The following is a 26,514-nucleotide window of genomic DNA, read 5'->3' as shown; positions in this document are numbered from 1 at the left end:
AAGCATGTCATGACATCAGTCAAGACATCTAAGTACAGTAAGTGTTTTAACATAAAATGCAGCCAATCAAAAACATCTACATAGATCTAAGAAAGCAAGCTCACTAAGGGAACACTATTTTTTTTAGCAAAGCCCCACTTAAACCAACCACTAGGTAAGAATCAGTGTTGTCATTTGTAAAGGCATATATTTGAATCATATCATTCAGAATACAACATTGAATAAGTGTTAGCCTGAGATTTTCTGCTCAATATTTCAACATGAATATGAGAGATATATATATATATATATATATATATATATATATATATATATATATATATATATATATATATATATTAAGTGCAAATAACTAAGTTATGTTTTTGACACCAAGTAGACTTTTCACAAATTCGACAAGATAGATACGATTAGGTACCTTGAAGACGTTTTCGACAACAGTAACGATTTGAAGTTGTTCAAAAACCAAAGACATGTGGAAATACCTCAGATGACAAAATTCGATGTAGCAAGATACATGTCAAATAATGGAGAGATAATCGTTGTCGACAATTGTTGATGTACCTTGAATATAAGTAAATTTTGACTTTATAATGGAGGTTTGCATTTCATTTTGTTTTATTTAAAATTCACACATCCGAGTCACATAGATAAAGAATTTGTGAGAAATGTATGAACCTACGTCTCACTCTTAATTACAACATTTTTATCCAATTGCTTTATCATTATTTAGGTATTTATTTGCTTTGTCCATTTAAGCATTTCTTCATTTACTTTTCTGAATATTTATGTTAAAAAACATTTTATCACTAATACATTTTCTCAAATGTTTAACACCAATTGTCATTTAGGATTTTTTTTCGAGTTTGATCCTGCAAGTGAATTAAAACTCATGATTGTTTACTAAAAACAACAGTAAGCGAATTGGCACATCTGGTGGGACTCTTTTGTGGAAAAATTAAACTGTTACAGAGAGTGTATATGTTTTATGTTTGTTTTCATTATTCGCATTTAAATATTGTCAATTGTTGAGTGTTTATGTGTCTGATGAGTGGAAAATCTGTTAGTATGTCTAGACCATCATGGAATTCACCCTCTCTTCCTCAGAGCAACGCTCAAAATGCTTAAGAATAAGCAATCAGAATGATGGTTGGTGGTGCAAGCACTTTAATAATCATTGGAGTAACAACTCATGTCGTGAGTTAGATGTTAGTTTTGACTACAACACCAGGAATGATGATACCACCACCACAACCAACTAGTTTTCCTGTTAATCTCGTGGTTACACAAACCATTATATAAGGTACAAGGCCTTCATTCCTTCCAATTTTTACACTCCCTTCTGATGGTAGGGAGTATCTGTATGGAATGCCAACTGCAATGATGGCAGACCTACAGACTAACGCATCAATGTATTCAAATAATCTCATGGTTGTTGTCTCTCCTTTCTGTTCTTATATGGTATCAGGATATTCTATAAACAATCCTGGTCGAAGGGTCAATCCCAAGAAATATTGTGATACATCTTTGAGGTTATGCTACATTTAACTAAGAATGATCTCTTGGTTGTAAGGCAACCAATGGATGACCGTAACCATGACATGGCTAACATGCTTACCTAACAAATTGGTATAATGTTCAATCCTTTGATCCAAATACCAATCATAGTTATCAATAATTAGCACATAAAATGGGTTAAATTGATGATTTATTTGGTGCTCCTCATACGCCCATTTAGCCAGTCCCTAATAACCAAGTGCAACAACAAGTTGCGCCCCAGCTAGTCAAAAACCTATACGCATGCTAGTCGAAGATGTGGTGCTGGTAAACAAGAATGAAGATGCATATCAAGTAGTTATGAGAGTCCAACATAACAAACTTTTTTTTGGGGGGGGGGGGGGGATAACACAGCTAATATGGCTGAACAAATTCTAACCCAAAATGGTCTTGATGTTAGTTTTCATATGCCACATTTTGTTTATGCATTAACTAAATATGGCTTGCAAAATGAACTCCCCATGGGTTGGAAAACCCCTGAGCTTACTAAATTTGTAGGGGACATTAGTGACTCAACTGTCGAGCACATTGCTCGATACTAGGCAGAAGTCGATGCTCGGGCTAATAATGAAAATCTAAAGATGAAATACTTCCCTGATTCTTTGACCAAGAATGTTTCCATATGGTTCACAACACTCCCTATAAATTTCATACATAATTGGAATCAACTAGAGAGAGTGTTCCATGAGTAGTTTTATATGGGTCAGTAAAAAATTAGCCTGAATGAGTTAGCCAACGTGAAACAAAAATCGTCTGAACCAATAGATGATTATCTCAATAGGTTCAAATTAATGAAGTCAAGGTGCTTTACTCAAGTTCCTAAACACGATTTAGTTGAAATGGATGCATGTGATTTAAACTATTATGTTGGGAAGAAGTTAGATACCCAATACCTAAGGGATATGAACCAATTAGCATATAGGGTTAGACAAGTCGAATACCTGAAGGAAGAGAATGCTAGATCAAAAAAGGTTGGATTAAATCGAAAACCTAGTATTATATCCTAAATTATGTCCATGTTTTTAAAGCATTTGTATCTTGTTCAATTATTCATGCATTCAACATAAGAGTAAACATTCCATTTATGTCCACAAAAGTCAACCTTTTGATAATTCCAATTCCAATTTGCTCTAAATGTTCACTTTTGTGCTTTTTCATTCAATTTTCATGCCATAGCCATGCATTCTTCTTCATCCATTTCATTCATTTGTACATTATGTGCATTGTGCTTAGAGGTCAAAAAAAAAGTCAACAAAAAGCAAAAAAAAAATCAACATTTGGCATAAGACTAATTTTTCTAATTACATTCCATGTTTTCATTATCATATACATGTGTCGTTCATCATCGCATATAATTAAAAGCTAAATTAAAAAGTCAACAAAATGTGAGAATTACACAAAAGACAAAGTCCATTTCCATTCAATTTTCATTCCATAATCATAACTACATCATATGCATATCATTCATTGTCATAAATCATGTACAAAAACCAAAAACTAAGTAAACAAAAATTTGAATTACACAAGAGACAAAATTGAAATTCATGTTCATTACATATCATCATGTAGCATACATCATCACATGGAATTTGCAGTTTTGAATCACACAGTTTCTACCCAAAAAAATCCCACAAAATAAGCTTGAATTTGACTCGCACATGATCACCAATTACTCACCTCTTAAACATCACTGATTATATAACAAAATCAGCAAAATGCCTCACACAAAACTCTCACAAAATCTCACTAATAACCTCGCAGAGATTCAACAACAAACTCACATGAATCACCCACAATCCTTATCCAAATCTCACACAATTTAGGCCCTCACACACTCACATTTAACCTAATATGAGCCTATAAATTCTAGCAGCAATCACATATTCAACAGCTACCAATCATACTTTGAGAGTACCAAAAAATGCAGCATCCATTGAATCCAAAACCTACACAATTTTTTTTGGTTATGCATAATCAAGAGCTTCTTCTTGTTCATGAAGAATCTTTGATTGGTGTATTGAGTTGAACATAACCCCTACCTCCATTGCTAAATTCATCATCATCATAGACAATCAAACACAAGGAAGTAAGAAGTATACGGGAGAAATAGAGGCAATAGAAGAAGTAAAAGAAGAAAAGTGGAGTCAAGGAGTATTTTACCTGGGATTTGGGTCTTGTTAGAAGGTATCAGAGCTCACCGGAAAACCACCAACTCCGATTTGGTATCTTCGCTACCTTGAGAGAGGGAACACAATTCACCTCTTTTGACCCAACACATATTACGCCTCTAATGGCCACGTGGCACCTTCTGTGCCCTTGGATCTTGGATCAAGGAACTCTTGTATATGAGTCTGATGGTAGTCCCTCGCTTATTAAACTTAGATATCATATAACATTTCCAGATTTGTTGTTTGATGATTAAATCATGGCCATTGGTTTTTGATTAAACAACCATGCATGTTTCTCTTTTAGTTCTTTTTCTTTTTTCGTTATGTTTTAGTTGAAGTTTCAGTTGGGTTAATAACCTAGGCCCATTAGTTTTACTAGAAATAACCTCCCTTGGTTGCTTCCTACACTCCTTTCTAGTATAGGGGCCAAGGGACTGGGCAACTGTTGGGCCCAGGGGCACCGCCCCCTCTTTTCTTTGGACCCAAGTGGATAACTTACCCATCAACAATCAAAAGTAATAATGACTTCTTATTTATTCTTATTATCATTTAATATTGTTGATAATTGTGATTATGAATTTCATAGAGAGACTAATAATAAACAACTTTCAATTTAAAAATTGATTTACAACTTTTTAAATTTAAGAGACTAAGGTCATCTCTAATCTAACAACTTGCAGTCGACTATTTAAGTGAATCCAACTTATACATATAACTCATTTGTACTTTTTTTAACTTAAAGTCCTAATAAGGAGTCCGTCTCTTCTATTTGGTGCCTTTTAAAAGATTATTGAATAAATATCACAACTAATAAATACTCGTGAGATAAAGCTCTGATACGTAATAAATATGTATTATCTTAAATAAATATCCAGATTTTATCTTTATGAAACAATCAAACTCCCCATCATTATCTCGTCCACTTTCCACCAAACTTGAATATGACAATTTTCTCACATGGAAAAAACAAACTATTGATGCCCTCAAAGAAACCAAACTCAAAAAATATATTATGTTGATTTTAGTTGAAAATCGAGGGATAAACTAATTTAGAGTACATGTTTTGTATCCCAACAACTTCACTTTATAGATTTATTTCATTTAAATTGACGTCTTCCTGCATATCTTATTTTAAATAAAAAAATAAGTCACTTTTCACATCAGTTATGTTTTCCAACCTAGGTGAAATTGTTTATTTGATATATATATATATATATATATTAGTTTGTAGCTTTCAATTTCACTTGCCTAAAAACAACACATGCAGAACCCCAACGAATAAACTTAAACAACAAGAGGCATAAACAAATATTATCCTCAATACGAAGATGATATGAGTTTATGGATCTCGTTTGATATATGGCAGAATGAAAGATTCAAATAATTTATTTCACCTATTCATAGATATGGTATGTCAAACATCACTATTTGTGTTACATTAACATTGTTGTTGTTTTCGTTGTTTTTTGTTGTTGTTGTTGTTGAGACCTGAAATCCTGAAGGTTTTATTTTATTGTTGTTGTTTAAACTGAGACTGATGTTATAGGTTTATTATTTATGTAGTTGTACTTTTGTTTATAGATTATTTTTTGATTTGTTGTTTAATATTAATTATTGTTTTTGAGTTGTTGATGTTATCGTTGTTGTTGTTCTTTAGATGTTCTACTTGTCAAAGTTATGAAAATCTATATGTTGTAGTTTAATTGTTGTTATTGAGTTTGAGATTGAGATTAATATTGTGATTATGTTTTTGTGATTCTTTGTGCAGCTTTCATCTTGTTTCGTCGAACATGTTGTTGTTGTTCAATTGTTCTACTTCCCTAAGTTATGAAAAGCTATATGTTGTAATTTAGTTCTTGTTATTGAGTTTGAGTTTGAAATTGATATTGAAATTATATTTTTGTGATTCTTTATGCATTTTTCATCTTATTTTGTCAAACATGTCAAGAAGACATTATAGTGACAAAAAATACAGTTGAGTTTGTTATATATAATGTTGATTATTTATTTCACTAACATCTATTTGAATATGTAACATATTAAATTGATTTGAAAATAATAATATGAAAAATTATTTTGTAGTTGAAATACATCTTACACTAATTAATGTTTTTCTAGCATTTTGTAAGTCACCATTGATCTCATATTCTTTTTATGGTTAAATCTCTCTAATACTTCTTCCATACTTGTTCATTTTGCAAAGCATCAAATTTATGCTTTCAAGAATGAATTAGTAGAAAAAGAAGTATTGAATAAAGAAATTGAAACATTGATGAGATTATAAGCATTAAAGAACATTGAAAAAATTATATGTTCAGTTAGGGATGAGTGAAATAAGCAATCCATATTAAATATAATAAATTCAATCGTGTTTTATCGGTCAGTTAAATGTCAAAACTGAGGAAAAAGTGTTTTTGTCATTTAAAAATTAAAAAAAGGATCTTCATGAGGATCAAACTCATGATCTCTTTATACATTATTTGTCGGTGGAACTAAAACTGAGAGATAAAGTAACACACTTTTTATGACATCTTTCGTTATCTCACGTTTAAAATCGATATAACACTCGATATTCAAACGAGGTTAAATGTGTTTTTTGTAGTATTGATGATTCTCCTTCCACTTTTTTGCACTGAAAAACCAATTAGTTATTCATTTTTTAACTTATATTTTTATCTCTAAAATTTTCAAAAATAATTCACATATTATTATTTGTCACATTTCACATGCGACATATCATTTAAAAATGTATATATTAATATTTTTTAATGCAAAAATATGAGAGAGAAACAAAATTATTCGAAGTTAAAATAAATATCAAGTTAAGCCTTATTTTTATTTAGTGTCTAAATTTTATTTTGTTACAATTAAAATAATCAATCTATTTATATATTTTTTTGGACAGAAGAACTTTGGCATTTATTTAAAATTATCAAAGTTTCGTTATCTTTTAAAAAATATAATTTAAATTAATTAAATTAATTTTAATATTATTTAATTTAAAACTAAAGAGATTTATTCCAAACAAATTTTAAGAATGAATTCTCTTCATTGATATTAATCAAAGTTATATGAAAGTTATGTAAATAGAGAGTACAATCTCAGAGAAAGAGAGTTGAATTAGATTTTATGAATTTTGCATGTTATTTTGCATATATTTTATTATTTTTGGAATAAAGTATTTGGACTTAGAACAATAATGCAAAAAAAATAAAAGTAAAAAGAAAAAGTAAAAAAAACAAAAGAAAATATACTAGTTTCCCTTATCAATCAAAGGTATGTCTAATCCTTTTACAATTCGTAAAGGATTTCATTATGTTAGATCTTTGTATAACCTCATACCAAGACTCTCTTACCATCTTCTAACATATCCATACCAAATTTATGGTAGACATTGAATCAACACAATTCAAAAGATCTTTTCCAACAAACACAAAAAACACCATTTCCTATTTGTAAACACCTTTAAAAAGTACACATACTTTTTTTATAAATATGTCATCAAAAACTTGGTGAATAATTTTATAACAGAATGATGTACTGAACACAAAAATATTTGAATGTTTTTCAATATTCTATAATTTAATCTTTCTCTTTCCAATAAACAATTCAAGAATATATAGACCTGATATATTGAAAACAGACTAATTGTTTGAAAATTATGATCGAAAGAGGTGTATTAAAATCTGAAATATTCTTATTTTAAATACATCACAAGATGTCTCTTGAATAAGTAACAATATTTGGAAAATATTCATGATTTAATGCAATGGTTAGGAAATTTTTTTATGAACAATTGCAATGTAAAGACATCATACCGGTGCCAAATTTTTCACAAAGCTTCAGGAAGTAGTCGATTGATTATATGGATCAATTAATTATTCTAAAACCAACGCTTAAAAACTTGGAAAAACTACACAGTGCAATCGATTGTAGCGGAGGATCAATCGATTATGGGATCAAAATTTCAAGACAAAAAGAAACCCCTTAATGGATTGTGTAGGGTTTGCATCAATGGATTGCAGGATTAAAAATCAAGGCAAAAAACTACTTCAATCAATTTTGCATAAATGAATTGATGCTTCGAATATTTCCAATTTTAAAAGTCAGTAACAAACAAGCATTCGATTGTACCCTTTGAGAAATTAAATTTTTATCTTTTAAAAGATGTGTCTTGAATGACAATCATCATAAATGTTTGAAAAACTTAGAATAATTTAGATCAAGAGATTTTGAGCACCTATAGCTTATTTACATATGAATTGTCACTGTATTTTATTTCATGCAATCCTTTGATTTTTAAAATATCCATAAGCTTACAAGCTTATGCAATCTTGATTTTTGATTCTAAACTTTTTCTTCTTTGATATTTTTGATATCAAAACTAAATTAAGTTAGATGATGAACATCTTCTTCACAACTTAAACTCTTAAAAAGTAGAAGGATAAAATGATTTTATGATATAAAGAAAAGATATTAGGGTATTTGAATGGTGGAAAATGGTCTAATGGAAGAAAAAAAGAGAATATCAATACAGAGTGCATTTCACTTGCCATCACTCCAATTAAATCCGACACCCCATATATTTTCATAATTTCTAAATTGTCCATGGACAAATTTAAGTCAAAAGTGCAAACAAAAATTTCAATAGTTAATTCAAAATTTGGATAATTCATTTTTAAACTAACAGCATGAATTTTTTATCGAATTTTTTGAAAAGTCCATTAATTTATTAAAAATTTTGAAAAGTGTAATAATTTATCGAAAATTTTGAAAAGTATGGTAGTTTATCGAAAATTTCAAAATTTTCAATAGTATAAAAAAAATTCAAAATTTTTGAATTTTTTTCCAGGTAATTCTTTGAATTTTTTCTTAAAATCATTAACTTTTTACCATAACTTTCATAAGATTCCAGTATATTTTTCGAATTTTCTGGTATTTTTTTCAAATTTTTTGGTAAACGCAATAAGAAAATTCACACACATTTTAGTAAGTAGATAAAGGTAATCCATTTACACAAATTACACTCGATTTCATTTTATTTATTTTTGGTTTTTATTGTGTATATCTTCAAAAACTATTTCTTTTTAGAATATATCTTCAAAAACTATTTCTTTTTAGAATATATCTTCAAAAAATAAATCATGATTACTGATTAATCAACAAAAGCATTCTGATTTTTTCTTAATCATGTATTGGTTGAGTTTGTTCCATTCATCCACAACCTAATCAAATGAGTCATTTTATATTTATAACCACTTAATGTTGGATCGTAGTTTATTCTAACTTCTAACCACTACACTTATATTCAAAACCCTAACAATAATTATATAAAAACTAACTAACTAATGCCAAGAGAATCAATGCAACAATGGCCAATCTCTCTTCTCTTCTAGCAACTATCATGTTACTTCTGTTAATCAGTGCCATTAACATATCTTCCTCAACTAGAACTCTTGTTAATCCAACTCCTAATCACTATCATGGCCATCATAAAATAACATTTTTAATGCCACATATGCTAAATGATACACACCCTAATAATAGTTCAGAGAAACCTACCACTAAGGTCACAAATCCAAAACCTCTAGAATTTTCACCTCCAAATGAAGTGATACCTATTCCACAATCAACTCAAACACAAACACTTGATCTTTCTACCATTGGTTTCTCTTTTCCTACAAGAGCAGCATTTCAAGAGCTGGAATTCGGATCGGTAACACCGATCGACGAGGAGCTACTAGTTGAAGGTGGCGATGGAGATGAACTAAAGAAACTTGGAAAAGCACGAGGGGTGTATGTAGCTAGTGAAGAAGATGGAAGTAGTCATATGGTGGCTATGACAGTGAGTTTTGTGAAAGGTGAGTTCGAAGATGGATTGAGACTTTTTGGAGTTCATAAGAATGATGTTTTCGAGTCACATGTTGCTGTTATTGGAGGAACTGGAAAATACTATGGTGCTAATGGTTATGCTGTTGTTAAGGTTGTTGATAAAGTAGGGTCTAGTAAAGTAGAAGGAAAAGTTATAAGTTCTAAATTCCTTCTGTTTGATGTGTATTTTAGTTAGTACTTATTGTGTTTGAAAAACAGTCGCAAATTGTGTTTTCTGATATTCTCTATAGTACTGAAAAATGTTGAAGAGAAGAAGCTAAAACCTCCATTAAAAGAAGGTATTTTAGAAATGGAGAACATTTTCCCTATTCATACAGTAAGCAGATCCATAATTCTATATTGTACAAAATTATTCAATTCGCACAATCCAAAAGAATAAAGATTACGGACATTGTAATAAAATTATGTAGAAATCACAGTAAACATGCCTTGAAACCCTTTTCCAATTCCTTAGTGTCCAAGTTCTTCCCTATGAAAACAATTTTGTTTGTCCTCGGTTCATCTGCCCCCCACAACCTTTCCGGTGAGCCTTGAAATATGTCATGAACTCCCTGTTACAGAAAAAACCATGCTTAATTCGTGTATGATAGCAGTGAAAGTATGTCGGGTATGGGCAACAGCGGATGATGAGAAGTGATGGAGATAATGTAGCCGCTTGATTGAAAACAAAAAACAATAGCATAAATGTAAATTTAAAATCACCTGAAAGACAAATCTTTCATTCATTCCATCAACAGATAAAAGACCTTTCATCCTATAAATGTCTTCACTATGTTCCATCAATAAGGTACCAAGCCACATGTTAGCCTGAAGAAAAAATAGGTTAGTTAGTTACACTTCCGGTACATAAAAGCCAACAATGATTTTTTACATTGTGGATTAACATATAAAACAAACATATTCCACTAAGCGTCCAATGGAAAAGAGAAATTAATGAACTTGGTTTTAAGCAGAAAAGTTGCAAGCACTAACCTTCTCAAGATCTAAGTTTCCTTCACAAACTATGCTCACAGATGAAACTCCAGGATCGTGAGTATGATCGTGAGAATGGTGATCTGCATATAAAACAAAAAAATTATACTTACTTCATAGCAAAACTATGCAGTAAAATTAAAAGTTTTCTACATGCTGTATCATTATACTGTCTTTATGAATCGAGAAAGTATTGAACTGGAAAGCAAATAGGTAAAAACTGATGGAGACCATGCAAATACTAAAATTAGACGGAACAACGATTAAAAGAAAATACACCGTTGCAACCTGAAAAGTGTTAAAAACAAGAACAACATGACATCAATTCAGTTAACACGCAAGACAAATTTATAGGTACCATGCTTGTGGTCATGTGACTCATCATGGTGATGGTGGTCATGATCATGATGATGGTGTTCATGGTTATGGTTGTGGTCGTGGTCATGGGCATGATCTTCTTCTTTTGATCCTTCATCATTAACGGCACTCTCGATCCTTCAAAAGATCAAGAAGACATGAACAAATCATATAGTCAGAAGATATTAATTGAAGAAATATCTAAATACCTACCAACATAAGGTTATGACTTACATAGTTACATGGCAAAAATCAATGCATTTGACAAGGGTAGAAAAATTTGAGTACTATTTAAAGCATTAGATAAAAACTAAAACTTAGGTAGAAGAATGAGTTATAAAAATTTAAAAAACATTTGGATACATAAAGAGAAAGACACCAAAAAGTTCTTAAAGTTATATGGTAGGAAAATGAGAATGATTTCAGTATATGGTCAACTAAAAAATGAAAATAAGTATAAGAACAGGCTAGTAGGATCTACATGATTAAAACAAAACTAATTGTGCAGAGAACAAGTAAACCTACATTAAAATTTACCTTTTTATTAAACAGTTGAAAAAGAATGAAACAAAACAAAAATGTACCTTTCCAAATCAAAGCCTCCAATGCCAAGAACATAATCCAAGTTCACCTTTCCATACTCCGTCCGTTTCAAATTGGCCAAGGTGTTAATTTTCTGAAATAAATAATGCAATAGCATTAGTCATCTGTTTCAAAATATGAGTTAAAATTAAGATTAGAACTGAACGCTTAGATACAATAGAGAGAAAGACTGACCCTAATCCGCTGGACCAAAGAAGCAATGTCTGGTTCGCCAACAAGATCAGTCTGGTGCACGAAAGACAAGAGTATTATTAGAACCACTTTGTATTAAAGTATAGCTTAGAGAGAATTCCCAGTTAAAATAAGTTTATGGCTATTCCTTGCAAGAAAGTCCTTAAAAGCTTATAGATGTTCATGGGGAAGTAAAATAAGATATTTTTCAGATGCATTAACTAATTTAAACTCTGAGAAGTTGTTTTTGAAAAAACTCATAATTCTTGCAAGTTTTTTATATTTCTTATTGCACAATTGTTTCTCAAGAATTTTATCCAAACAGTTTCATAGAATATATATATTGTACAAAGAAGAAAGTATTCATTTCATTCCATTGCGCACTACATAGTTCAGTTCAAGAATAATTTTGAATTAGATGCATAGAAGGACCAGGTCGACCATACTGCAATATACTGTAGTCAATAGCACCCTATAGTAGCAGAGCAGTTTGGTGTAGTGGAAGCCATAGCCGCCGAGACAATAATTGTCGCGGCAAGATGGTGTTGCACCTCATAATGAGATGAAAAGTTCCAAAAAATCCCTTTAAGATTTAAATGTTGGGGCTTTGAAGTTGGGTATTTTTAAAAATTTACAATTGAAATATACGAAGCATTGTTAGGGCTTTTCTATCACTCTACCTCACAAAACTTTGTACTAAATAGCGGAACATTAGCAAACTGTTAAAGTTTTGTTGTGCAATAGCGCAACAGTGTCGGCGTAATAGCCGTTATTTAACAACACCGAAGTGCTTTGCTAGAAATTTATCCAAATGGTACAAAGAAAGTATTCATTTCCTTCCATAACCCGATGTAGAACTTTTAGAATAATTCCGAATTCGATATATGGAAGGATATATAACCATAACCATACTATACATTATTTAGTTAACTATTTACTAAATCTAAATCAATGCACTATTTTCTCAACAATCTATGTTTTTTATAATCGAAAAACTAAAAGTCATCCAGCACTACGAATAAATTACTCAATAATACCTTATTCACAATTATTCTATCAGCATAAGCAATCTGTTCCACTGCCTCATTGACCACACCTTTTGATTTAACCTCATCAAGATGACGAGCAGCATTTTTCGCATCAACCAAAGTGACAACACCATCCAACTTGACTTCATTGAAAATATTCTCCTCCGCATAAAAGGTCTGGATTATCGGTGCCGGATTTGCCAAACCTGTAGAAACACAAACAATGAATAAAATCTCATCAGGCACTAAAACCCTAACAAGCAGTTCCATTTCACAATTGTAATCTACATCAATGCAGAATTTTTGAAGTTGCTTATTTACTTACCCGTAGTCTCAATAACAATATGGTCAAATTTCCCTTTCTTCGAAGTGACTAATTCGGAAATCATTCTAACAAGATCACCCCTCACAGTACAACAAAGACATCCATTGTTCAACAACATAATATCTTCAGCACCAGCCGTTTTCGCCGCAACTAAAGAGCCATCTATATCAATTTCACCGAACTAAAATTGATACAAAAAGCCATAATTATAATCATAGTAATAGTCATAGTCATAAATTATGAATCACAGCCAACATAAACACGACACCGCCACTAACACATCAATACCGATAATAATTAATCACATCGGTCAATGGCGTCTGACATGTGTCGGTACTACATAGGTCATAATCATATACATATTCAAATTCAAATTCCAATTCATGTACGAGCACACGCATAGTAGAGATTCCACAACGCAACATACCTCATTCTCAATAACCGCAATTCTCTTTCCATGTTCCGCTGTCAGAATATGATTCAGCAGCGTTGTCTGTTCAATTCCAAGTCAAAATCAAATTTCAATTTCATAAACGGATATGAAAATGAGAGGAAATAAGATAAGATAAGATACCTTGCCGGAACCGAGAAAACCGGTGATAATTGTTGCCGGAATACGATTATCCGGTGGAATAACGGTGGACACTTCTTCGTCTTCATCAGTTTGAGGAGGTGATGCAGTTGATGATGATGCTACAGCGAAGCGGCGAACTTGTCTGGTATGGATGTTGTTGCATAATAGTTTAGACACCGAAGATGAATTTGAGCGATGTAAAAGAGTAGTTTTTCTTATTCTTGTGTTGTTGGATAGAAGATTGAAGGTTTTGGGTTTGCGATAAGCAACACCAAGTAAAGTTGAAGCAAACTCAGTGAAACAGGCCATAGAAAATGACGGTTGTTCGTAGGCGCGAGGTGGGAGAAGATGTTCACACTACGGTCACTACACTAGCCACAAAGCTTTTTTTTTTGTTTGAATTTTTTGTGTTTGGATTGAGTTTTCTTCTTCAAATTGGGCTTCAAAAATGTTTAGTCCAACTAATGTAAGGGTGGGAGAATTTAAGATACACATGAAAATTACTTAATACACCATTGGGTGCTAAAGTGATATGCTTGGTTCAATAAAATGGGCCTCTAGGGTTCAGACGAAGAAATTTATCAAGGATGAGTGTAAAGTTGTAAGAATAGATGAATAAATATATAAGTAAATAACTATATAAGATCCAAATTGGTTTACCATATTCACACACACATAATTCATTATTTTATGTATTATATTCATCAAAATCTCACATCGAATAGTGAGAAGAAAAAAATGAATTCATCCGAGTTTTATATTAAGTAGTGGAGTAATGATATAAATAAAAAGAGTTGGTTTAAGTTTTCTTCACAACAACTATAGTCTTGTGAATATAATGAGTTTTGTGTACAAGTGTGTCATAAGAGAGCTTATAATTTTTTTTTCAAAAATTATAATTGATAGAGTTATAATTTTTTTATGTAAAAATTATAGTTGAAAGGGTTTATAATTTTGTTGAGCAAACATTACAGTTGAGAAGGTTTATAAGTTTTCTATAAAAAAATATATAATTGAGAAAGTTTATAATTTTTTTTTAATTTCTAATTTTGAATAAATGACGATTATTCGTAGGCGCGAGGTGGGAGAAGATGTTCACACTACCACCACTACATTAGCCATAAGCTGCTTCTTTCTTTCTTTTTCTTTTTCTGTGTTTGAATTGGGTTTTCTTCTTCAAATTGACCTTCTAAAATGTTTAGTCCAACTAATGTAAGGATCGGAGAATTTATTATACACATGAAAAGAGGATTTCTTAATGTATCTTATATGCTTCTTACGCACCACGTGAAAATTCAAAAATGTCCATTGTTTTGGGAGATACATCTTTGGGCGCATCAAAAGCTCCGTTAAAGTTAAAATATTCTAGACATGCATCTCCGGAGTATTTTGGAGGTTAAATCATGTCAGACCCTTGTCCTTCCTCATATCTCATTTTTCTCAAACTCAACTTCAAACTCTCTCAAATATTTTCTCTACACCAAGTCAAAACTTAATCAACAAGGCTCAAGGGAACTTAAGTCAACATCTCTAAGATCAGAAACAACATCAGAACCATCAATCTCTTGTAAGTTTTTGATAAACTTTAGAGTTTTTGTGTAAAATGAGTAGAAATCGATTATTAAAGTTATAAATGAGTAGAAATAGTAATTAAGATAGTTTAGATATAGTGTATTGTACGTTTGTTGACTGAAAAGGTTGATCAAAGAATTTTTTTTATTTCATGGGGTACATTCACGCCATTGACATAACTGCTGAGTTGCAGAAATTCCGGAGATGCATCTCCAAAAAATTTCAGCGTTTTAGTTTCCCAGATTTCGAAGATGCATTTCCAGAATTTTCTCAGTATTTGTTTATTTTTCTCTTACCTGTGGTGTTATTTGCCTGCACTAATACTCTGTTTTACTTTAACTTACAAGCATAATGGTTGATAAACACGATAGGTTGAGGCATGGGATGGTTGCTCAGCACGCATCATTGCGACGGGAGAAGAGTCAGCAGGATCTAAAGGCTCCTGATCCCTCTGGTCATGCAGAGTCATCTACTTCGGGGGCTCGTACTTCTCCTCAGACCACTTCATCTTCTTCTTCCCATAGGAGACGAGATTCATCATCTGACGCATCAATCCATCCATCCTCCCGAAGGTGTCAGGTTTCCCTTATTCATGCGCATGAGGTAGGAGATTCACCAGTGTCACCTCCTACTATAGATGCTTCTAAGTCTGTGCCACCTTCTACTGCTATTATTGTTGATCTAGTGCCACCTCCGGAGGGTGAGGATGTTGCAGATGCTGAGCTAAAGGCATTTGGAAGATGCCCTGTTGATTTGTCATTTCTGCCTCTCTACCTAGACCATATTGCCAGACATATCTGGGATGGAGAGGTAGCATTAATTGGATCCATTATTTTTTATTTACATTAATTTTAATTGACAAATTTTTGACATTGATTTTTTTTCAGGAGCGTGATACGCATAAGTTTATTAACCACAGGCGGAAGATTACTATTTTGCCTCAGCCGAATGAGGATTAGTTTCAAGTAGTTATGTCCTTATTTAGCCTGAAGAACTTGTGCATGATCGGTTATACTACAGTCAACCAGGAAACTGATCCTTTCAGAGTGTATCTTGACCATTTGGTTACCAAGGACATGCATTTCAATAGTTATATCGATCACCTTCATACGCGACCATTTGACGAGATAGTGTTATACTCTGGATGGTTGGCATGTGGGTCTGATCGCGACTTTGGTAAGTCTATTGAATCAGGACTGCAAGTGCACAATCCCATCGGGTAGTTTTAAAAATTATCGAACCCACAAGGACTAATAATCAAACGTACCGTGGTCTAATGTTACTATATAAATCTAAGGCGAATGATTGTTCTAAGATTGGAAGGATGAAGAGAAATAACTATAAAATAGAATAAAGATAAAGATATAAGATATAAGGGATATCGATATGTAATACATCAAACCTCAGGAATTCAATAGATAGTTGGTGTAATCTGATTGGTTAAAATATTCTTCAGTAGAAATTATTTATAGAAAGGACTTAGTCTCACACTCTCGTTTTTATTGACTCTGACCATACTCCTAAACCATAATGCTTGGCTCTCGCAGTCTCATTTTGAATTTAAAAGTATTTTTTGAATATAGATAAAGTCTAATTAATCCTAAAACGCTCTCGCTGTGTTTAGGATCAATGCCTAGTTTCAGCTATCTGGTTAAAATCTCAAACTCTCGTTCTTGTTGACCATAACCTTAGTTTGTTTTGTACTCTCGTACGAAAAACAGTTTGATTAAAATAAGAAACTAAAACCGGAAAAATAGGTTTTATAAAAACTAACACCAATTATTTATTGAATCTCGTCGTTTCGACAGTCTTTACATACTGATACCTAAGGGTTTAGTCTGACATAGATCCGGTGACAGACATGGCAATTAGGGAATTAAACATAAAGTAAGGCATAAACAAATAAAAAAAACAATAATCAATAATAAACCTGGATTGCAATTTAAGAACTGGAACTGAATCTTGAATCTTTGATTAAATAATTTCGGCAGGCTTTGGCAATGAATAATCCTTACAATTGAATCCCAAATGCGTAAAAAAATAATAAACCGTGATAGTCCCCAATGTGGAGAAACTATCACTTTTACAAGGTAAGAAACTGCCTAGAAAACTAAAAGAAAAATAATGCTGAACAAAAATAAATCGTGAACTTGAAAACTGGAAGAAGAGTCCTTCTCGTGCGAGTCTGAGAGGTCTTTTATATATCCTTTCCATAATCCTTATTTGTAGCAAAAGTAGTGGAAATCGTGGCTAAAAAAGTGGAGGAAAAATAGGAAGACTAGGTTGTGGCAATTGCCACAACCCTAGTTCCATGATGAATGGCGAACGCCACTCTTGTAGCAACCATTTTCCACTTATCAAGGGTTGGTGGCGGGCGCCACCTCCCTCTTGGCCCAATGTGGTGGGCGCCACACTCTTTGGATAATAGGCACCACAAGCCCATTTGCTTTTGTGGCCCATTATCCCTTTGGAAACCTCATTTTCTTCTCTTTTCTTGCCTTTTCCTTTCCTATTTGCTATTTTCCATTTTTCTTGCGGTAAACCTTTTAGTCGATAAATACCTGCAATAAACATAAAATACTGTGTAATAATAAGTGTTAATCGAGTAAAAAGCAATGCATATAGAGCCAAAAATACGATACATTTTCGCGTTATCAGGGTCGCGTCTCCCTGCTCCTCATCTTCCGGAGTGCGTTATATGGCAATTTGGCTATAGTCAAACCATTCCCAAACACCCTGTTGTCTATGCTCCCCGTGCTATGACACGTAGACAAATAGATGACATATTTGCAGAATTTGAGAGTCATCAGGTACCGGAGGAGGCACAAAGTATCATACCCATGAATGATTGGAGTTATGTCGAAGGGTATATCAAATGGTTCTCCAAGTGTCATATCCGTACATGGTGCATACTGCTTCAGCAGACCCGCCTAGGCCTGCTCATCAGGAGATACTAGAGGAGGAACAGACATAGTTAGATCATGTTGAAGATGTCTTACCTAGATGTCATTGCATTGTGGAGATTACATAGGCATGCATTGACACAAATATCTTCCTTGTTGGGTCTCATATGAGGCAGGTCCTAGATGGCATCATGACGGAGACACGGGGGATATTGATGTGTCGGAGACAACGCCAAAGGACAGGGGAGGGGGGATTGATGGTCGAGGAGGTAGAGGAGACAAAGGAGGTAGATGAGAGATAGTCAGACATATACAGTAGTATATTAGTATATAGTAATAATATGGTCTATATTTTATTTTGACATCATACTACTTTATTGGTCTCGGTTGTATGACATATTTGGACCATCTAGTTTTATGTACGTCTATTTTTTATTTTCGATTGTATGGTATGGTTTAAATATGCATATAAATACATATAAACACATCATAACATGAAAAACTCTGTTCTGATACGTTACAGAGATGTATCTCCGGAATATACACGGAGATGCGCCCCCGGTCCAATTCATGTGTATAATAGTTTATGAGTGTGATGTATGATATGTTTTAAATTATTATGGAGATGCATCTCCAGAATATTTCAAAGTTCATTTGGTGCGTCCGGAGATGCATCTCTAAAACTGGGAGCATTTAAATAATTTCACATAGTGACTAATAAAAATAAAAGATTTGATCCGCTGTCGCACACGGGTCAAAAACGGGTTAAAAAGTGTAGTAAAACAGAAGCGACACTCGAGTGTCGTATCACAAGGACTCTTGAATGTTGTAACCAAACGAATGAAAAGAAACGGGGTTTTAAGATTCAGAACTTAAATCAAAGATGATTAAAGGTAAAAGCAAAATTGGTAAATAAGTTAATCTATTGTACGATTTCCGACTTATCATCGATTCTTGTAATTTCAATTCCCTAGCGGATTCAATCACATTTGATTACAATGCCCACTGAAAAGAATAATTGGTATTATATGATGTATGTTCCTAATTTCCGAATTAAGCAAACGGATTTAAGCAGACGCAAATTAAGCAAACACGACTTAATCAAACACGATAACGAAAAAGCTACACTAACGTGATTATAGTTAAGAATCATACAAACAATCAAATTTAATCAACTATATCCTATAAGAAACAATCGAATTAAGCAAACGAAAGTAATCGAATTAACCAAACGAATTTATAGGAAGAATTGAAAAGAAATCGAAATTAAACTGATATTAATAAAAAACCTCAAAGTGGAATTCGAATAGAGTTGATCAACTTTTTATGAATTAGCTCTCCATGGTATTCGTATGCCATATTCTCTATTTCATGAATGCTGAATAATTTAATTCTAAAACTACTAATTTGTTTAAATAGAGCAAGGGAATTCGAGCCCAATAGCAACCGACCCGAAAAAATATAAAATCGGCCCAAAAACCAAGTAGTTTCTTAAGTCTGGAACTAAAATGAATTATTAGACACTTCTTCACTCTGAATAAGCTTCTGACTTCAACATAGAACTTTTATCTTGGCCTCTCAGCTTTCTAACGCCTATTAGAACGCGTCAATCTGATTATCATAACTCAAGTTATGATCTGCATAATGACAAGGTATCAAATAACTATTTATGCTGAAAATAAAGTACGAAATTAAAATAAAGCCAAAAATAAATTTAAATATAAAAATACACTAAAATAGTAAAAATAGTATAATAAACTATAGAGCTGCCTAAGTACAATAGTAGAAGAATATGCATCAAAACGCACTGATCAAATTCCCCCACACTTGGACTTTTTGATTGCATGACTTAGTATGTCTATCGAAAAGGCTAACTGCAAGTGCACAGTCGTATCGCATAGTTTTAAAAAGATATCGAACCCAAAGGACCAAAAATCAAACTATCGTTATCTAAAGTTACTATGTAAAGTTAAGGCTAATGATTACTTTGTTTTACTTAGATTGATTAAGAGAGACTGAGAAATAAAACTTAACTAAAAATAATAATATAATTAAAGTATTCAATTAAGAGGCATCGGTATGTAAATCAATCATTCTTCAAGGATTCGGTAAACAATTAACATTAAAATAAGTAAATCACTTTTCAGTAGAAAATATCAATTTAAAAGGCTTCGCCTCACACTCTCGTGGTCTTGACTCGGGCTATACTCTTAAGCCAAAACATTTTGCTCTTGGTCACCCACCTGGATTAAAAATAATTTTTGAAAATTGATAAATCCTAATTAATCCTAAAGGACTCTCTTTGTGTTTATGATTAATGCCTAGGACCCATTATCCAGTTAAAATCTCAAACTCTCGCTCTATTGATTTATAACCTTATTGACTTTTCACGCTCGTGCAAAAACCTTTTTTAAATTAAAATTGGAAACCAAAGCCAGAAAAATAACTCATAAATTTTTTCGTTAATTATTACTGAATCCCATCGGAACGACTGTCCTTACATACCGATGTCTGAAGGTTTAGCTGGACATGGTTTTAAACTTAATCACACACATACAATTATTAAGCATAAACATAATCAAAATTCAGAATTGGAAGTTAAAGCGGAAAGTAAAGAATTAAACAATTAAACGAAACCTGATGAATAATAGCAATTGAATTAAACTTCGGAGGATTCTTCAAGTACAAATAATAACTGGAAAATTACAACGATGTCGGCACACTTGATCCAAGCAACTTGTAAAAGTAAAAACAATGGTGCAATAGCCTCCCGATATGGAAGAACTATCACTATTTACAATGTTTCTGCTTAAAACTAAAAATCAAATTACACGATAAAGACTTTGATCTTCTTTTTCTTTTGATTCTGCCTTTTTATATTGGTGAAAGGAGATTGAACTTCCCTAAATTCATGTGGAAGTGGTGGAGGGAAAATAGGAAGGGTTATTGACCATGTTCTGTGCAGTTGCTGAAAAACAGCATTGCGTGTCTGTGGCGAACGCCACAGGCCCATGGCGAACGCCATGGTACTTAAACTCTGAAGTGACGTGGCAAGGGGCGTGGCGAACGGCACAAGCCCAAAACTTGTAATTTTCAGTATTTTCTTCTTTTCTTCGTTTCTTCTCTTTTCTTTACTTCTTTCTCACACATGAGTTTTGCATCAACAAATACCTGAAACATGGCACCAACACCGGCATAATAAGATAAAACATACACAAAATCATACTAAAATGCATGTGAATCGAGTAAAACAAATGGTATAGTTTCACGTTATCACTTTTGCACTTCGAGCAAAATTATAAATTCAAAACTTAAAACAGAAAAAAAATGCAATTCCAAAGGTTCTCAGGATACAAAGTGCAAGCAAAATTATAAGTCTAAGTTTCAAGAAAATGACATTAGTAGATAACTTTTTTGTGACATTTAAAGCAAATACGAAAACAAATCACCAAATAGTACATCAAAAGCAACAAGATCCTCACAAAAAAATTCACTCAACTCTCAAGTGTTTAAGTAGACTGTTTACACTCAAAGCACATCATGAAAGAAAGTACTACCATAAGCTTGAAAAGACTCTAACATCCACAATTGAATTACATGCACACAAAGATCAAAATGACTTTTATTCGGTTGTAACTTGACTAGAGTATGGGTGAGATAAATCATAAGGGGTACTAGGTTAAGATTCAAAGGGAGAAAAGAGACATAAAAGAACTTGCGGGAGTTGAACTACATTCATCCACTTTTAAACAACAATTTTCTCTCTAATTTTCTTCTCTTTTATCTTTTTATTCTCTTTTTTTTTTCCAGAAGGAAAATTGTAATGACATCCTTCTTTGCTTTCTCCACTTTTTTTAAATATTTCCTCTTCTTCTTTATATATATATATATATATATATATATATATATATATATATATATATATATATATATATATATATATATATATATATATATATATATATATATATATATCTTTTTCTGTCAACTTTTGAATGAAATATCAAAACTATAGTTATTCAACACCACACAACTCCAAACACGACTCTTTCAACCTTATGAATGAGTGATAATATTGTTTTTCATTTTCAGGTTTGTAATGAGTTTAAACAAAGAATAGGATAATAGACTCAAGGGGATTTTCAAACAAGGGATGATATTATTCAGGGTTGGCTTTTTGGCTAATGGCTAAAAAAATAAACAAAACAAAAACAAGTTGTCTTTATCATATAAATGTGCATAAGTAAACAAAAAGTTTCAACAAGAGTCAATTCAAGTTCTAGAGACTAGCAGACATGAGTGAAATCACACAAGAAAGAAAGATATGGATTTTTGAATGTTATCCATTAAAAGGCTCAAAATCTCACAAGGTTAATTGATCTATCACAAATGATGTACAAGTTAGAGTTTAGTCCTACATATCATACTAAAAATGCACAAAAAGAATCAATCATATCACACCATAATTCTTTAATCAAGAGAACAAAGAAAATACTCACAATTGTAACTCAAAAACCACATGAAAAAAACATGCAGTTTTTTCATGTAAGAAAATAAACAAAAACAAAGAAACTGAATGAAATAAAACAAAGTAAATGGTTCCCTCCCCCACACTTGAAACATACATTATCCTCGATGAAAGAACATAAATATAAAATAAGAGTGAGAGAAAGGAAATAACACACTCGTCGAGTCAAGGAAGATAAGTTATCACATAAGCAGCATTTCCCAAAGAGAGCTCTTCTACAGTCTCTTCTTCCAAAGGCGGGCTCTCATGGAGTAGCTTTGGGTAATGTCCACTGACCTTGAAATTTTGATTAATGTCTTCACCTTGTATTCCAAGAGCAAAGAAGTATTTTCGATAAGTAAAAGTGTTGAAAGGGCATGTGAAAGTGATCTCTTTTTTCACAATATCAAGAATCAAAGGATTACAGGGTTACCTCACTACTTTTGTTTCATCTTTAAGTGAGATCCTATGCATACATATGGATGGGCTAATATCACGAGTGTCAGCCAATGTCCATCCAATTCCCTTCTTATGTTCCTGCTCAAGTTGAAGTTTTGATGAACAATGTAAATCTTCAGGAAGTGGTTTAAGCTCTAAAGAAAGTGGTTGTTCAATGGACGCTATGTTTGGGGCACCCGGAATGTCAAAAGCTTCAGCTACATATACAACTTCGTTTACATTGTCACCCTGCACGGTAGCATTAATCTCAACATAAACAACATAAAGGTTAGTGCTAATACAATCATCACATGAGTAAATGTCATCAAAACTAGAAAAAGTTGGAAAATCAACTAAAAACAAATCAGAATAAGATTCATCAACAACTTCATAAAGCAACTCTGTTTGAAAAACAGAATGCTCTTCCTCGTCAATCTTCTTATTTTTTAGTACTCTTTGTGGGAAATGGATTGGTGATACATACTTTTTTTCAGCCTCAACAACAAATAGAAGGTTCAAGTTTATTTTCAAGTGTTACACTAAAAACAAATTATTTTTTTCTGGGGCTGATTCTATAACTTTTTCGGATCTCAAGGAAATTGCACTCACATTATGACCTTTTGGATTAACTACTGTTTTGGCAAGTAGTTGGTTTGATCCTTGAGCCCGTTGCATGGCATTCATTGAAGTGGCAAGATGTCCAATTGATCGCGACTTAGTATATGTATCGAAATGGCTAACTGCAAGTGCACAGTCGTATCGCGTAGTTTTAAAAAGATATTGAACCCAAAGGACCAAAAATCAAACTATCGTTATCTAAAGTTACTATGTAAAGCTAAGGCTAATGATTGTTTTCTTTGTTTTAGACTGAGGGAAGCTAGAAATAAGATTAAATGGGAAATAATAATATATTAAAAATATTCAATAAAGAGGCATCGGTATGTAAATTACATCATTCTTCGAGGATTTGGTAAATAATTAATATGAAATAAGGTAAATCACTTTTTAGTAGGAAATATCAAATTAAAAGACTTTGCCTCACACTCTCGTGTTATTGACTCGAGCTATATTCTTAAGCCAAAATGTTTTGCTCTTGCTCACCCACCTGAATTAAAAGTAATTTTTGGAAATTGATAAATCATAATTAATCCTAAGACGCTCTCGATGTATTTAGTATTAATGCCTAGAAACCACTATCCGGTTAAAATCTCAAACTCTCACTCTGTTGATTTATAACCTTAATGACTTTTCACTCTCATGCAAAAACCTTTTTAAATTAGAATTGGAGACCACAGCCAGAAAATTAACTTATAAAAATTAACATTAATTATTATCGAATCCCGTCGGGACGACGGTCCTTACATACTGATGTCAAAACGTTTAGCTAGACATGGTTTGAAACTTAATCATGCAGTTATAATTATTAAACACTAACATAATATGATCAAAATTCAAAATTCAAAATTCAAAATTCAAAATTCAAAATTTATAAGCATACAAATAGTATTATGCAATTAGGCCAAATGAAAGCGGAAACTAAAGAAATATGCAATTAAAAAAACTTGATGAATAATAAAATTGGATTAAACTTTGGAGAATTCTTCGAGTTCAGATAACAAATTGGAAATATAACGATGTCGGCACGCTTAACCCAAGCAACAAGTAAACTTAAGAACTAAGGTGCAATAGCCTCCCGATGTGGAAGAACTATCACTTTTCAAGTATTTCTGCTTAAAACTAAGAATCAAAATTACACGATAAAAAACTCGACCCTCTTTTTTCTTTGGAACTGTCTTTTTATACTTGTAAAAAGGAGCTGAACTTCCCTAAATTCGTGTGGAAGTGGTTGAGAAAAAAATAGGGGAGCTCTTGACCACGTTTTGTGCAGTTGTTGAAAAACTGCATTGCGTGCCTGTGGCAAATGCCACAGGGCCATGGCAAACGCCATGGTACTAAAACCTTGAAGTGACGTGGCAGGGGGACGCGGCGAACGCCATAAGCCCATGACGAACGTCACAGACCCATAACTTGCATTTTCAGCCTTTTTCTTCTTTTCTTCCCCTTTTCTTTATTTCTTTCTCGCACGTGAGTTTTGCATCGACAAGTACCCGAAACAGGACAACAACACCAGTATAATACAATAAAAACATACAAAAAATCATACTAAAATGCGTGCGAATCGAGTCAAATAAACGGTATAGTTTTACTTTATCACCAATTTGTGTTTGCAAAGTCTGAATACTAGAATTTGTTCGCTGCTGGAATTGGAAACTATTTACAACCATTTGTTTGACAAGTTCCTCTAGTGATGGTTCAGAAAGTGAAGAGGTGGTTACTTGTGGAGGGTTTATGGTGGTGGTGGTGGAAGGGGTAGCATCAACTGTTTCACTAAAGAGGTAAGTTTATCAATTCTAGTTTCTAGAGCTTTGTTGGAAGAAGAAACCTGAATCTCATTCACACCTTTTGCTTGGACCATAAAATTATCCTCTATTGTGAACTGTTGGGAGTTAAGTGACTTGTTCTCAATCAAGGATTTGGAAGCAGCTAGAGTCTTATCAACAAGTGCTCTACCACTAGCAGCATCAATAATGTTTATTGTTATTGGTAGCAATCCCTCATAAAAGTATTGTATTAGCAATTGTTCATAAATCTGGTGGTGAGGATAACTCAACACTAACTACTTGAATCTCTCCCAGTATTCGGCCAATGATTCCATGTCAACCTGTCTAATACCACATATTTATTTTCTGATTGAAGAAGCTTTTGAAGCAGGGAAAAATCTTTTTAGGAAGATTTTCTTCATATTATTCCAACTTGTAATAGAATTTGGCTCAAGATAATATAACCAATCTTTTGCAGCACCTTGTAGTGAGAATGGAAATTCTCTAAGCTTGACATGATCTTCGGTAATTCCTTGAGGCTTCAATGGTGTAAAACACACAACCTGAAATTCTTTTAGATGTTTATGCGATTCCTCCCTTGCAAGACCATTAAACCTTGGCAACAAGTGTATTAAACCAGATTTCAATTCGTAACAGGATATTCAATACACAAAATATTATAATTAACATCAGGGGTAACAAGTTCTCTGAGGGTTCTTTGGTCAACCATGTTAAAATCAATAGAAAAGAAAAAAAATCAGCAAAATAATGAGAAAACGCATAACTAATTCAGCAATGCAACAACAAATAGGAAAATATCGACAATGTCTCGATTAAGTAAAAACAGATGAAATACAGAAAAAAAACGACTAAAATAAAATACAAAATAAAAATACACGAAAATTAATCTAATAAAGTCAATTAAGAATTTTTGCAGAATTTTCTGAAACTATCAAAACAGGAAAAAAAATCATAAAAAATAGAAAAATAAAGAATTTCAGATTTTTATGGCGGCTTCCATTATTTAGTCTCTAAATAGAGGAAGCCGCCCTAAAAATCTGAAATT

General features: G+C 32.5%; 2 protein-coding genes and 1 long non-coding RNA gene across 3 annotated transcripts; 1 reads left to right on the top strand and 2 right to left on the bottom strand.

Moving 5' to 3' along the window:
- Positions 1-3,089: 3,089 nt before the first annotated feature.
- On the bottom strand, positions 3,090-4,038 carry LOC127098114 (uncharacterized). Its single transcript, XR_007793298.1, has 2 exons — positions 3,718-4,038; positions 3,090-3,604 (listed from the first exon to the last, which is right to left on the bottom strand). It is a non-coding gene; the product is annotated as an uncharacterized LOC127098114 (long non-coding RNA).
- Positions 4,039-9,104: 5,066 nt separating this feature from the next.
- Positions 9,105-9,880, top strand: LOC127098112 (dirigent protein 24). Its single transcript, XM_051036615.1, has one exon. The coding sequence runs from the start codon at positions 9,130-9,132 to the stop codon at positions 9,790-9,792; it is 663 nt and encodes a 220-aa protein (XP_050892572.1). The 5' UTR covers positions 9,105-9,129; the 3' UTR covers positions 9,793-9,880.
- On the bottom strand, positions 9,860-14,056 carry LOC127098108 (uncharacterized). The gene is made up of 10 exons (XM_051036612.1): positions 13,648-14,056; positions 13,501-13,566; positions 13,074-13,254; positions 12,758-12,954; positions 11,724-11,774; positions 11,531-11,622; positions 10,948-11,084; positions 10,590-10,672; positions 10,320-10,424; positions 9,860-10,168 (listed from the first exon to the last, which is right to left on the bottom strand). Exons 1-10 carry the CDS (start codon positions 13,954-13,956, stop codon positions 10,031-10,033), a joined length of 1,359 nt encoding a protein of 452 aa, XP_050892569.1. The 5' UTR covers positions 13,957-14,056; the 3' UTR covers positions 9,860-10,030.
- Between the last annotated feature and the right edge of the window lie 12,458 nt (positions 14,057-26,514).

The sequence above is a fragment of the Lathyrus oleraceus genome, chromosome 6, assembly GCF_024323335.1.
Source record: "Lathyrus oleraceus cultivar Zhongwan6 chromosome 6, CAAS_Psat_ZW6_1.0, whole genome shotgun sequence".
NCBI classification, from domain to species: Eukaryota; Viridiplantae; Streptophyta; class Magnoliopsida; order Fabales; family Fabaceae; genus Lathyrus; species Lathyrus oleraceus.
This window is presented reverse-complemented; position numbering and strand designations above follow the sequence as displayed.

What these genes read in the sequence shown, in the direction of transcription:
- LOC127098112 (XM_051036615.1), top strand. Translation starts at nt 9,130, where the DNA reads ATGTTACTTCTGTTAATCAGTGCCATTAACATATCTTCCTCAACTAGA.
- LOC127098108 (XM_051036612.1), bottom strand. Translation starts at nt 13,956, where the DNA reads ATGGCCTGTTTCACTGAGTTTGCTTCAACTTTACTTGGTGTTGCTTAT. An exon ending in TTGCGGTTATTGAGAATGAG is followed by an intron (nt 13,255 to 13,500) that starts GTATGTTGCGTT and finishes TATCAATTTTAG; the next exon opens with TTCGGTGAAATTGATATAGA. An exon ending in TATTGTTATTGAGACTACGG is followed by an intron (nt 12,955 to 13,073) that starts GTAAGTAAATAA and finishes GTGTTTCTACAG; the next exon opens with GTTTGGCAAATCCGGCACCG.